Source organism: Schistocerca americana, chromosome 1 (genome assembly GCF_021461395.2).
Source record: "Schistocerca americana isolate TAMUIC-IGC-003095 chromosome 1, iqSchAmer2.1, whole genome shotgun sequence".
Taxonomy (NCBI): domain Eukaryota; kingdom Metazoa; phylum Arthropoda; class Insecta; order Orthoptera; family Acrididae; genus Schistocerca; species Schistocerca americana.
In genome coordinates, this window is record NC_060119.1 from 695,590,848 (window position 1) to 695,606,441 (window position 15,594).

General features: G+C 37.9%; 1 protein-coding gene across 2 annotated transcripts in view; it reads right to left on the bottom strand.

The window, feature by feature from the left end:
- LOC124609458 (SEC14-like protein 1) overlaps positions 1-15,594 on the bottom strand; it is a 234,172-nt gene that overhangs the window by 21,674 nt on the left and 196,904 nt on the right. For both annotated transcript variants that reach the window (XM_047140075.1, XM_047140074.1), the window contains exons 4-10: positions 11,502-11,630; positions 11,193-11,302; positions 10,905-11,008; positions 10,420-10,538; positions 7,827-8,016; positions 7,630-7,718; positions 974-1,111 (exon numbers count right to left, since the gene is read on the bottom strand). In XM_047140075.1, coding sequence (XP_046996031.1) covers positions 974-1,111; positions 7,630-7,718; positions 7,827-8,016; positions 10,420-10,538; positions 10,905-11,008; positions 11,193-11,302; positions 11,502-11,630 — 879 coding nt within the window. The remainder of the gene's footprint in view (positions 1-973; positions 1,112-7,629; positions 7,719-7,826; positions 8,017-10,419; positions 10,539-10,904; positions 11,009-11,192; positions 11,303-11,501; positions 11,631-15,594) is intronic.

The following is a 15,594-nucleotide window of genomic DNA, read 5'->3' on the forward strand; positions in this document are numbered from 1 at the left end:
TTCTGGATTCCACTCCTCGTTCCACAATGGCCATCTTTCCAGATTCACTGGACCCTTTCCCTCACAAATCTGGTCCTACGACAACAATTTCCACTTCTTCCACAAAATACTGTTACTATGCAATCCCCACTACCTATACCTCATCACCCTAATTGAAATTCTCACACTCCCACTCCTAGGACATTCCAGACATCACTTCCTAAAGCTATCCAGCCTGCTGACATCCTACTCCCACCTTGGGGCACCACTGTCCAACCCCCATCCTACCCACAGTGTTCGTCCTTGGCAACCCCTCATAGCACCCAGACTTTGCCTAGTTGACTTTCAACCTACCACATCCTCCAAAATGCACCCACCAACATTCCACGAATAAATGGTAACTGCCAAACTGTTGCCAATAACAAGGTCGACCACCCACCTGGCACAACAGGCAAGATTTCAATGGCTGCTTCACGACCTGTGTAATGTGAATACTCCCCCCGCACCCCCCACCCCACCCCCACCACCCCAACCTTTTCTGAAATGCACAGATGGGAGCTATCCTCATAGCACATCCTTTGCTCCATAATCTTCCTGTGCTAAGGCTAAGGAAACTCATTGGTCCCCCACCCAATTGTTTGTGTGTGTGTGTTTGTGTGTGTGTGTGTGTGTGTGTGTGTGTGTGTGTGTGTGTGTGTGTGTGTGTGTGTTTTTACATGTTTTTTTCCTACAAGCTTGAAAAAGGAAGTTATGCCAGAAGCTAGCGAATCTCTGTACCTTTCATTTGTGTACCTATCGACGACGCAGCCCATCTGCCTTTAGGTGTGTATCCTTTATTCCTAAATAATCCTTAATTCTCAACCAGAACTTTTTGTACATAACTGTAATAACAGTAGTAGTAAACCACTGTCACTACTGTTATCAGCTGAAGTATCAAGACGGTACCTGTAGGCATTACACAAGTAGTGCAGGGGTACCAGTTATTGATCCTTACCTTCACGCCTGGACGCCAAAGATGCCTCATGTTGAGTCCTTCAAGATCAACAAGTAAGGACCATGTTGATACTGGCTTTCCTTGAGTTCTTGTAGCTTCTTCCATAAGCTGCAGACCCTCTTCACAAACATGCAGTGTCTGTATACAATGGGAACACAATGACAATGTACATCAGTAAATCACTACTTTTTAAATATTCAAAAAGGAAAATAAATCTTGCCATTTAAGCAGCTTCTTTTAATAAAATTACTTAAACTTTCTGATGATGATGAATTCCATCATCATTTTTATTTGTTCACAAAAACTTAACATTCCTGTTCATTATTTTTGTTCCTTTCGAACAATGGTACCATACCACATGGGGAGTGATCAAAAAGTAGCAGGAATTTTTGTTTTTCTTCAACAAGCTTTATTTATTCATCAGCATCAACTTTGTCCCCTTCATTGTAATCCTCCTCTGACATAATACACTTGGCCCAGCAACCTTTCCATTTTGGAACCACTTCCGGAACTCAACTTTTTGTTATGGTGTTCAGTCCCTTCAGCAATTCTGTCCCCCCCCCCCTCCCCCCCTCCTTCTTCCATGATTGCAAAACAACATTGTTTTATGGTTCTCTTCAGCCTCAGGAATGTCTGGCAAATACGGTGGTTAAGGCAACATAACAGTTTTGTCTTTTGCCTGAAAATCACAGACAAGCCTTAAGGTGAGAGTGGGAGCATTATCACAATGCAATTTCCACGAGTGGTTTTGCCATACTTCTGGTCATTTTCTTTGGATGAAAACAGCACATAACTTCCAGTTCATATTCCTTACTGACCGTACGACCATAAGGCAGGAACTCATGATGCACTATCCCATTGTAATAGCAGGAAGAACCACCTTATGTGGTGGAATTTTTCGAACTTTTTTTGTGGACTTGGCTCTTCAGGCAGTTTCCACTGGGACAACTGGGTCTTCGGTTCGATGTCATACCCATACACCCATATTTCGTTCCCTGTTATAGCCTTCTTTAAAAGTTTTGGCTTGTTGTTGACTTCGTTCTGCAAATTCCCGAGTGATGTCTAAGGAACATCATTTTTGGTCAAAATCCAACAATTTTGAAACAAACTCCGCTGCTACAAGTTTCATACCCAAAAATCTGAAAAAATTGCTGTGTATGAGCCAAAAGATATGTCGACATTATTAGCAACCCCTCTGATGGTGATTCGGCAAGTTTCCAAAACCAGTTTCTTTACTTCTTCCACACTGGCGTCAGCAACTGATGAGTTAGGGCAGCCGCCACATTCGTTGTCTTCTCAACCCTCTTTGAAATGTTTATACCACTCAAACTCTTGCCTTACTCATAGTAGATTCACCAAACGCCACAGTCAACATTCTGAATGCAATGCTGCACTGTATTCCATTTTTCAAGCAAAATTTGATGCAAATTCTTTCATCCATCTTCTCTGAAAGTATAAATTTCCAAGCACTCAAAAATATGTATAACCTTTCAAACTGCCAACAATAAACTAAATATTCAAAACAGCTAAAAATGCAAACATACATCATGAACATGTGTACCAACAAGATAAAAAAAGATATTGGAAATTGGACGTATAACGCCTGCGAAATTAGAAAATTCCCATTACTTTCCGATTATACCTCATACTTATAATACATATATGCAAGTAGCAATTTAGAGACTACTAGATAAAACATTTACCGCCACCAATATAAAGTAATATTCAAAAGTAATACTACCAATCTTTTACAAACACAATTGTATTAAGACACAGACACTAAATTAAACTTGATGAGGTAGTCCCTACAGGACAGGAGTTAGCTTGTATTATCAATTATCCTAACTGCTCTCTTCTGAAGCCTGAAAATCCTATCCCCGTAGATTGTGGGTACCCCACACCAAATTTCAATCCCATATTGCAAATCTGAGTGGATTAATCCAGAGTATACCTGTTTAAAGCCAGGAGGGATTGTTATATTTTATGAGATGTTTTAGTAAGTAAATATTGCAGCTAATGTTTTTACAGCTGTAGGTGACATGCTCCTTCCATGTATGATGTGTAATCAATCACAATGTCTACAAAGTTATGTTTATTGAATGTTTCAGCTTTAGATAGTGGTTCAATATTTATGTCCACTTGAGATTGGTTATAATTTAACAAAAACCATGACAACATTCTTCTTCCCATTCAATGTTAAGTTTATTCATGGTTAGATAATCTGTCTTCTGTTCAAAGTTCTCTTTATGATTTTAGAATGCTAGCTGCTCAGTATGGCTCCAGCTAATGAATGATTTATCATCAGTTCAGTTAACTAGTTTTGAGTTTTACGGATGTGCTTTGTCACTAACATACACAAGAAACAAAAAGGCCAAGAACACTACCCTGAGGGATTCCACAGTTGATAGAATCATGTGCTGATGATGATATTTGGTTTGTGGGGCACTCAACTGTGTGTTCATCAGTGCCAGTATGAAGTCTCAATTTTTACACAGTCCAATTTTTACACAGTCCAATCTAGCCACTATAACGAATGATTATTATTATTATTATTATTATTATTATTATAACACGAACACCATCACTGGGCAAAGAAAATCCCCAACCCAGCCAGGAATCAAACCTGGGAGCTCGTGATCCAGAGGCAGCAATACTACCCACTAGACCACAAGCTGCAGACGAATTGTGAGCCGATTTTACTATTAGGATCTTACAGTCATCCTTATAAGACAGTTTGACATACTGTCTTCTATCTTGGAGCTGAGTAGTTAAGAAATTTAATGCTACTCCTCTAATAGTGTCCACAGTAACTTTTTGCTGTGTACTGCTGAACAAGTTGTATAATGGAAACAGTAATTAGGATTTTTCTGGGCTTGTCTAAGGCCTACTTTTATCCAAACTATTGTGTGATCCACAGTGTCAAAGGCCTTAAACAAATCTAGAAAAATCACAATGACTGTTTCCATTATACAATCTGTTTAGCAGTACATGGCAAAAAGTTATTGTGAACCACTCTTTTCAGAATGCATACTGTGTATTATTTAAGAAGTTGTATTCCTAGAAGAAAGATTTCATTTCATTCAGACTTACTCCTTCAAGTAACTTGTCCAGTATTCAAGTCAATGAAATTGGTATGTAATTATTTGCCAGTGGTTGCTCCATTTTTGTACACTGGTCATACCTCAATGATTTTTAAAAATCCTTGAAAGGTCCCCAGGGTAGTTCAGCCATGTATTAAAAGTGATACTGGTTTTATTAATCCATTTCTGCATTCTTTAAATAATGCAGATGACGTGTCATCTCATCCACTACATATTTTTTAGTTTGAAGATTAGTTTCATTCTTTTACACTTCTCAGGAAAAATTAATAGCTCATTTTAATTGAGTTTATGTGTAGCATTGGACTCATCCATAAAATTATTCTCTGCATACCATACTAAAATGTTTCTAGAAGGCCTCACATAATGTCTTTGACTCACTCGTCAACATTCCATTTTCCCATCCTTCGTTTACTATGCTCTAGGCTGTTTTACTAACATAACTGGGTTCATTTACCTGTTCAGTGTAACAATGCGCTTTTAGAGTCTTCAGTGATTCCCTGCATGTTTTTCTGCTGCTTCTGTACTTTGATAGGAAATAATGTAGTTTTATATTCCTGAACCGGACGTAAAGGTGCTTCACACTTTCCTTTAATTTATGGATTTCTGGAGGAACTAAGTTCCTTTGTGTAATGCGATTTCCTTCTCCCTTTTTTTTCTGATTGAAACTTTGACTAAATCAGTGAATAGGAAGTCCAGGTTTGGAACATCAACAACAATGGAATGGACAGATTGCTGCCTCAATGTAAAGAAGGCACAATGAAAAAAGCCTTCTTCAAAAAAGAAAGAAAATATACACATTCACACATGCAGGCACAGATGATTGCTATTGCTGGCTGTGCTGGCCTGACTGCTACTGTTTGAATGAAAGGAACAATTTCTGAGTGGGTAGGAACAGGAAGGTATAGCAGGGTAAGGGTTGGCTTGGGTGGGGGGGGGGGGGGGGGGGGGGGGGGGAGGGGGGGGGGAGATGAGTGCTGTCTGACAGAGCATGCAGGGATTTGAAGATGGCAGGACAGGCCTGCTTAGTGCATCATCAGGAGCCTGTGGGGGGAGGAGGGGGGTAGAGGAGGAATAGAGAGGTGCTGGGAGGGTGCATTGGCAGAGAGGAGTAACAAAGTGAAGGTGAAGGTAGGAGAGCTGGGAGAAGGTGCTAGGGACAAGAGGGTGGCCATAAACTATCACCTGCTACTAATTCATGTCCCTCACTGCTATTGTGCACTGCTATTGTGCACTGCTATCTGCCAATGTAGGATATTCTCTTTACAAGCTCATTTTATATTATTGCACTCTGAAGCAGCTTGTTAGCTGGTTACATGGAATGAGCCACCTGTACCTCACATTCTTAAAATAGTAGCATAGATTTGGGATATTCCTTTTAAATTCTGAGGCTACTCTCTTTCGATGCAGAGAGTAATAGGAGCACTAGTCAGTATTATACTGTTCTTGGTGAACATTTCTTCTTATCGCAGTCTCCTCCTCCTCCTCCTCCTCCTCCTCGAGCACCACCACCACCACCACCACCACCACCACCAGAAAAAAAATTCTTACCTCATTCTACAACACAAAATATTAATGCAAGTCTTATTATGTCACATTCCTTTTCTTCCACATCTTTCATAATTATATTATTTACGTAGTTGGAATACTTGAATGTGAAATATATCTGTGTATCTAAAAGATGATTCATTACCATAATACTTCAAATCAATTACAATGACTTGTTACTTCCGGGTATTTTACTTTCCTCCACCTTACTCCCTTAACCCTTGAAGTCCCGCAATATTAACAAAATATATAATTTACAAATTTTTCATAAACTTAACCTTTATTGTTATAACTAATACAAGATGAAATTGGCAAAAAGTTAATAATAAAGTGTTTTAAGGAGGTGGTTTCACTTTGGAATGATGAGGACATACAGTTTCCAAGCAGTTAACATGATATGTTTGAATGTAATGTGATATATCTGAATACAAGACACATCCCACATCTCGAAACTTCTAAGAACTCATAATGCATAAAACTAAGTGGTCCTAAAGAACAAGCAAAAATGGGCCTAATGTTTAGTAAATTTTCTATTTAGAACTACATGCAGCCCCTCTGGTTTCATTTCAAAACCACTGTTTCTGGCCGATGAGGCCAGACTGCAGAGTGCAGCAATACCTCATGGGAGAAACAATCTGGCATGGGCAGTAGGGGTAAGGAGGAGGCTGGAGTGGGGAGGACAGGAGATAGCAGGTTAAGGGTTGGGGAAAGCTGTAGTGCTGCTTGTGGGAGCCTGCAGGAACATGGTTGGGATGTGATAGGGCTGCTAGGTGCAGTCTGGAGGTAAGGAAGGGGAGCGGACATGGAGAAAATTAGAGAGAGACAGCTGTCTCTTGGTTACAGTTTGTCGGTGGTCATTCATGTGGACAAACAGCTTGTTGATTGTCATGCCCACATAGAAATCAGTGGTTGCAGCTTACTTTGTACATCACATGACTGCTTGCACATCCCTTTGATGGGATAGGGGATAAGTTGACCAGGATGGAGTAAGAGGTAATGGGATGACATACGGGAAAAGTCCACAGTTTTGTGTAGGTACCATCCCATAGACAACTTTATGATTTATCTTACTGGTTTGTATTTTCTGTGACCTGTATAAGACATTTGACTCTGTGAATCACTACATCCTCCTAGATAAACTGAGGTTTTGTGAAATTGATGGTATAGCCAACCAATGGATAATCCAACCAAAAGACTGCAGATAGTTGTGCTCAGTAATTAAACTAAAGTAATCAAGGGAGATTATTCTGACTGGGGAGAAATCACATATGGGGTTCCCAAAGGTCAATCTTTGGTCCACCACTGTTCCTCATGTATGTAAACAGTCTAACACATAATATACAAGAAGAATTAGTTCTTTTTGCAAATGACACTACCAGTATTGTAATCAGTCCAAGCATACAGACCCCCCCCCCCCCCCCCCCACACACACACACACACACACACACACACACACACACACACACACACACACACACAGAGAGAGACAGACAGACAGACAGACAGACAGACAGAGAGAGAGAGAGAACACTCATTCCACATCATGATTTATCGCGCAAATGATCCATGGGACATGAAAGTAACTAACTATAAACTAACAACATATTCCATCCTGGATTTTCCATTGTTTAACTATAAACTAATTAACTCTAATTTCACTGTCTTTATGTCTCCCCTGATTTTTTTTTTTTTTTTTTTTTTTTTTTTTAATTAGAAAGTGTAGAATCAGGTGTTTCCCCATTTTACTGCCTCAGTTGCAGCATGCATCATTAATGTTTTAGTTGTTCAGGTACTATACTATAATGAATAATGAATGAAACCTGAAGACAGACACACATTTTACGAGCAATGTTACAATACTGAAAGGAAGAAAAATATGTTTTTGTACTGCCACAAAAACAGAAACTTTCTATCTCTTTTTCTTATTTTTCATTCAATAAAATACTGCTCACTTGTAACTACTAGGAAGACAAATTTACATTGGACTTTCAAAAACAAAATAATAATTACCAATTTCAAGAGTCCCTCTTCTCCTACTGATTTGAAAAGTCCTTTAACATCCATTTGACCAAGACGTAGAAGATACAATGGCCGACCATCTGAAAGTACAATACAAAAACTTTGAAGGAAATCATGAAAAAAAAAAAAAAAAAAAAAAAAAAAAAAAAAAAAAAAAAATGCACACACGCCCTTCCCCCGCATTTTACCTTTATCCATATGGTGCCACCCTCCAGGAAAATAATCTTGCACCACCTGAGGGATCTGATATTCAGAAAGTATACGATCCACTTGATGTTTTTTTCTCCAAATGAGTGACTGTGACAGCATTTCTCTAGCCTTCTCCACATTGAAATCCCTGGCTCTCAAAAATCTTAGTAAAGTTGAATCACTTGGGACCTGCAAAGATAGTATTTCATAATAAATGTTCTCCATTATTTTCGGTCGTTCATAACCTCTTACAAGTAGCCAACACATTTAATAACATTTTCAGTTGTTGCTGATAATATGACAAAATCAGACTTAAGTAAGAACATGCCAGCCAATGAAAATAAAGTAAGTGCATGTAGAGTGTTCGGTGTACATCAGCTCTGTCTCACAAGATGGAGTAGCAAAAGCAATAAAAGGACTCAAAAATTCCAACTCCCGAGGCATTGATGGGGTCCCTGAAATAACCTTAACGAAGAGTACACCAAGCTTAACTGAAATACATACTGAATTGCTCACTTCAGACAAGCATTTTCTCTGATTTATTAAAACATCTGAGGTTATTCCAATACATAAAGGTAAGAGATGTAACATTAGTAATTATAGACTCATCTCCTCTTGCATTTCAAAAACATTGAAAAAGGTAGGTGTGACAAATTTATGGAACTTGTGAATCAAAACAATATACTATGTAATGAACTACATGGATTCAGAAGCAAGAGTTCTACAACAACTACATTTCCAAGTTTATCATTTGCATACTAAACCTGACAGACAAGGAACAGGATTCAACAGGCTTATTTATTGACCTATCGAAACCACTTGACAGGGTGAATCATAAGATTCTGCTGTCAAAGCTTGAAAAATTTAGCATTCAAGTTCTGTCCAACAATTGGATCAGTTCCTTCCTGAGTAATCTTAAACCAATTACATGTGGTGTACCCCAAAGATCAGCAATGAGATCTCTTTTGTTCTTTCTGTACATAAATGATCTAAGGTTTAATGTGGGTGCATATAAAAGAACCACATTTGCAGATGACACCACACACTACTACAAGGGGAAAGTAAGGAAGAATTACAGCAATTAGTAAACACTATCACCAAACAACCTAGCAACTGGGCACAGAATAATCAGTCTGTAATACATAAGAAAAAACTATCACACTAAAATTCTACAATTCTCTGAACAAGTATATATTTATCCCATTCGTTTCTACCAATGATGAAATAGCTGGTAACAGTACAGGAAGCAAATACTTGTGACTATGGCTGCAAAGCAATGTAAAATGGAATAAACATAATAAATATCTTAATGAAAAATTGACCAAAACATGCTACCTCCTTTGCTCACTAAAATCCTACTTTAAAGAAAAACAGTAAAGAATGCATATCATGCCTACTTATATTCTTGCCTTAAATATCAGGTAACTTTCTGGGAAAACTAAAGCAGCTATCAGCACTTTCAAACTGCACAAAAGGGCCATTAGAGTTAAATTCAGATGAAAACTTAGAGGTTCACGTAAATCTCTGTTTAAGATCTTTAGTATTCCTCCTTTACCACATGTCAACATTATGGAAACCCTTATATTAATAAATAAATAAATAAACGTAACAGTTATAGGCTGCTGATTACAAAAAACCTGTGATATTATGATCACTTTAACGAACAACAGAAAAATTTAATCTGACTGAAACCAACACATCCTCGAAACTTCCTGGCAGATTAAAACTGTGTGCCAGACGAGACTTTAACTTGGGACCTATGCCTTTCATGGGCAAGTGCTCTGGAAACGTCCCCGAGGCTGTGGCTAAGCCACATCTCAGCAATATCCTTTCTTCCAGAAGTGCTAGTTCTGCAAGGTTCAGAGGAGCACTTCTGCGAAGTTTGGAAGGTGGGAGACAAGGTACTGGCGGAATTAGATCTGTGAGGATGGGATGTGAGGCGTGCTTGGGTAGCTCAGATAGTGGAGCACTTGCCTCTAAAAGGCAAAGGTCCTGAGTTTGAGTCTTGGTCCAGCACACAGTTTTAATCTGCCAGTAAGTTTCATATCGGCACACACTCCACTGCAAAGTGAAAAAGTTCATTCTGGCAACACATGCCTGTGCCAAAACATTATTTTTCACATGGGAATTGAACTTTAGAACAGACTTCCAGAAAACACAAAAGCAATTATTGAGGTCAAATCCTCTGGAAAACCTTTCAAGTCAATTACAGCATCATTGCTTTCATTCAACTGAAGAATATTTAAATTTATGAGGTGTGCTATATAAACACTTAATATATGAACTATATTATTGTAATCCTAAATAAGTATGCATAGAAATCACTTTCATTTGTATACTAACTGACTTGTATAATGTCTTATGCAAAAGCTGATTTGTGAACAACAGGACAAGTAAAACAAATCTACAATGCATATATCCTCAATAAGCTCTTTACACAGAAGGTGTTATTTTTAAATAAGGCTGAAAATACAGCTGGCAAGGCACTAACTAAAGAGTACAGGCTTCCATTTACAGTCAAAACTACATGAAATGCACAAGATACTTATTAAGTGGAAACATGAGAGACAAAACAATGAATATATAACATACCTTCCCTTTTTGGAGATCAGCTACCCATTTCCGCAACTGCACAAGGGAAGATTCTTGAATGAGACTCAGTTCCCCAAGGTATCTTTGAATGTAATCTGTATCTAGTTCAAACTGTGATTCTGAAATATTCAAACCACTTCCCTATGAATTGTGCATATATTAATAAAGAAAACTTAATATTGTACACCATGACTAATAGTTTGAAGAAATTAATTGCACTCAACAAAAAAACTGGTGCTCAGTGTCAAAAAATGTGGTAAAAAGCCAACACTACACTACATTAATATTTGAATGTTTCATAGTGTAGACATAACAGTTAGAAGTATTTTAGCATTCCAATTTACAGAAAGGAGGCAAGTTCAATTAGATCTCTAATTTTCTTCACAAATTTTAATTATATCATAACTTTATTCTTTCACCTCTTTTTGGAATATAATCATATTAAGCACGTTAAAACTACAATTTTTTTCAGAATAAAAACTTACCAGCACTTGGAGACAGCATGGGAGGGGATGGTAAGGCTGCACTGATGTTTGAAGCCGATGCTCCCAATGCAAAGTCCCCAGATGAATCATTTGCTGTTTGTGCCCTGAAAAAACATATATGGTTGCAAAAGTTGATTAACACAGAGTACCACCACAGCTGCCTAAAACTATCTCAATATCACACCTCAGCCACCTCAGTAGAATCATGTCTGCAGACTGCTGCAACAAATGCAAACTCACTGTAGCATGACATGACCTGATCTACTTTTAACGCATCAGCGCACTCACCTCTCTTCCTCAGCTGCAGCGGAACCATCTTCAGGTTCTTGCCATGGTGGTATATAAACAACGCCTTCCTTTTTGAGCTCATTTATAAAGTGCTCAATTATTTCCTTTCCCTGCAGATTTGAATTATATACAGATGATTGTCATTTTATAATCTAACACAGTAGTATTTCATTTCTGAATTTTCTTGAAACTGACAATAGTAATAAATTTCCCAACCACTTTAAAGTATTTTATTGTTAACTGGATGCTTTGTTTGTACCCACTGGTTCTCTAGCACATTATGCCAGGATAAAAGCATATTCAACTCACCTTAGCTATGTTCTGTGAATACTGCTTCATAGCTAACTTCTCCATTGAATTTTCAAAGCCAAAAAAGGATTTTATGTCAAGAGTGGCAGACTGGTCGAAGCATGTCCAGTCTGGATTTTCAGGGTGGACCTGTATGGGTCAATATCACACACATGAAACTATTTGCACTATTTAATACTTCTAGGTTACATTCACTATATTTCATTTGAACAGTGTTATTGTGATACTGTTTTACATGACTTAAAGACTACATTTCCCTGTCTATGTGAAGGCCAATCTCAGGAACTACCATAGGGATTTTAATAAGGTTTCACTTTAACGAACAACAGAAAAATTTAATCTGACTGAAACCAACACATCCTCGAAACTTCCTGGCAGATTAAAACTGTGTGCCAGACGAGACTTTAACTTGGGACCTATGCCTTTCATGGGCAAGTGCTCTGGAAACATCCCCGAGGCTGTGGCTAAGCCACGTCTCAGCAATATCCTTTCTTCCAGAAGTGCTAGTTCTGCAAGGTTCAGAGGAGCGCTTCTGCGAAGTTTGGAAGGTGGGAGACAAGGTACTGATTCATGAGGAAGGTTTCTGTACATAATTTATTAACACTATGTTATATGTTTATTGACACATGCCGTCCAGCCATAGATAGTTAATGCAACCTATGCAAAGCTGGGACAGCAGATTGTGTCCATATACAATATTTTATTGTAACAGAAATATTGATCAAATCTCACCTAACTTGCTGTTTATTTCTTTCTTTCTTTCTTTCTTTCTTTCTTTCTTTCTTTCTTTCCTTCCTCCCTCCCTCCTCCCCTGCAGATTTGCATTTTGTGGAATGTATGTACAAACTTCACCATTTCATGAAAACTGCCACTATCATGGATGTCTGTTACTAGCTAACAGTGTTAGGTGAGCACGATAGCTACGTGTATTATTCACAGTGTACCTTCAATATGAAAACAATGCATTCAAATTCTTGCATGCTTTTTTGAGCACATACTGGAGCAATTCTAATTCACTTGGTTAAATTTAATGCAGTGTACAATTTGATTTATTGATCTCCCCTTTTTTTTTGTTAATGTATACATTAACTCATTCACCATCCTTGATGAAGGTTCCTCCTTAATGGGAGCTGTAAAAATCAATGATTGAATGACCCTCCTGTGGTTCTGATAATTAATGAAAGCGTATAACTTGTCACCATTGTCGTCTTCCACCATTACCGTCATTTTTCATCACCTGTGAGTGTGTATCACTAGTTTTTTTTTTTTTCTGAGCAAAGACATGGCTGTTCATTTGCAATTTCAGTAGACATGAATTTATGTAGTGTATCTCTTTTCCATGATTTATCATTTTCCTCCTAACTGTACATGACACTGTTAATAGATAAGTCATTACTTCAGGTTACTTAGCTTCTTAGACTACCCTTTATCTCCAGGATGATTTGTAATGTTCCAATGTATACTAAAACAAGAATATAATTTGTTTCTGCACTAACTGGATGGAGCCAAGACATTTTTAATGCTAAATGGTATATATGTGAACAACACAAGCTGAATTAAGTTAACAATAAACTCTACAATGATTTTTGCTATTTCTCCACCTTCATAATATTGGACAGCCTCCTCTGTCACAATCTTCTAATGCCATGCTTTTCTTTACAGTAAGATAAGATTGTCCACCCTCAGCTGAACTACCTCCAGAATAGTGAAGCATTTTTTTGGCAGTGTGAACTAAGTATGTGCATATAATTTGATAGCTAATCCTATTACAAATATCTGGCGCTACCAGTAGTTCAGCCATTGATCCACAAATACTGATCAAAGTTAAATCTAATAATTTTCAGATACTTTGTAAAGTAGCTAGGTAGAAAATCATCTAACATAATAAAAGTCTAACATAGTTTTCCCTGCACCTGTTTCTCTCTTAAATCTTCCACATGAACAATAATTTATTGGTTATCCTCGGCAGACCCATCTATCCTCCCTTGCTGCTATGATTTCCATACACAGATTGACACACAAAAACCATTATCATCCATCCATTATAAAAGGCCCATCATAAGGAAACTTCGTTGATGTGTTATGACTCACAATGCACAGAGCGAATCAGGACAAAAGATACGTGCTTTTAGGGATGATAGTATTGGTGATTCCTTAAAAAGACATATGCTCTGTTCTTAACAGATTCTGAGGAAACTAATCAAAACAGTGGGGAGAAGGACAAATGTAGGTTTGTACATTTCTTCACAAAACATGTTCAAAAAGTCTATGCATTTTGCAGCTCAGCTCAAGTGAAGCATACATTGAAATGGTCAGTAAATACATCATTACATAGCCTAACATTGCTTTGGTTCTACCCACATGTGAGTGCTGGTGAAGAATGACTGTGGTTGGCGGCAGTGATTTTCAAACACCTGTATACAGTTAAGAAAACGGCATATGTTCATTTGAAGTTTTTTGTTCAGAATCACCAACACTATCATCCCTCAAAACATGTACCTTTCCCTCTGTCTCACCCTGAATATTAACAAAGAGGTTAGAAAGTTGTGAGATGCATGTGCACCTCAGGTATTCCAATTTTGTGTCCAATTACTTTTGTTAATTGTGAATGTGGGAGTGCATTGCTCACTAATTCTGGTCTCAAAAATAGGCTTGGTTGGGTGTGCACCTGCCTGTTGCAAATGTTATTTAGCAGTAATATGTGTCAGATTCACTGTGTGGAAGCAGGTCTAGCAGAGCACACTAGTCTGCCACATTTATTGAGTAGTATGATTTATATTTTACATGCAGCCGATGATAGACTTTTTGAACACGTTTTTTGAGGAAATGTACACACCTAAATTTTCCTTTTCCCCCCACTGTTTTCATTAGTTTCCTCTCAGAAACTGTGTGGCACTGGTACTTGTGCCATAAAAAAAATGTAATAACTGTCGTGATAGATTTTTGTGGAACTGATAAAATGAACATATTCTTTATTCAAATTGGTCAACTCCATCTACACCTACACCTTTAGTATGCAAACCACCTTGAAGTGCAAGGTAGAGGGTACATCCCACTGTACCAGTTATTAGGGGTTTTTCCTGTTCCATTCATGTATGGAACGTGGGAAGAATGATTGTTTGAATGCCTCTGCGAGTGCAATAATTAATCTAATCTTATCCTCACGATACCCGAGAGAGCGGTAGGTAGAGGATCATTTAAAGAGAGTTCTTGAAAATTTGTTAACAGACTTTCTCGGGATAGTTTGCATCTGTCTTGAAGAGTCTGCCAGTTCAGTTCCTTCAGTATCTCCGTGACACACTCTCATGATTTAAACAAACTTGTGACCATCTGTGCTGCCCTTCTCTGTATACCTTCAATATCCCCCATTAGTCTTATCGTATACGGGTCCCACACACTTCAGCAATATTCTAGCTCTGGTCACACAAGTGATTTGTAGACTGATTGCTCTTTCCCAGTATTCTACCAATAAACTGAATTCTACCACCTGCTTCACCCACGACTGAAGTTATGTGATCTTTTCATTTCATATCCTTACAAAGTGTTACACCCAGGTATTTGTACGAGCTGGCCAATTCCAACAGTGACTCAGTAATATTATAGTCACAGGATACTGTGTTTTTTGTTTTGAGAAGTGCAAAATTTTACGTCTCTGAACGTTTAAAGCAAAGTGGAAGATTTTACATTTCTGAACATTTAAAATAAGTTACTAATCTCTGTACCACTTTGGAATCTTATAAGAGCTGACTGAACATTTATGCAGCTTCTTTCAGATAATACTTCATTATAGATAACTGCTTCATCTGATTTCACTATTAATACTGTCTGCAATGTCATTAATATGCAACGTGAACAGCAAAGGTACCAACACCTGTTATTTTCCCAATTAATTGTTAGATGATTAAAGAATTCACTGATGATTGTGCACAAGTGAACTGAAGTTTTCCCTGAAGGATCCAATTTTCATTTTATGCCCACCCTTTATACTGAGTCTTGCCCAAACAATCTCACATGCAGCTTCAATTTCTATCTCAGTGGATTTGAATTTCTTGTCTACTGCAACAAATACGCAACCTCCATTTCCCATATGATT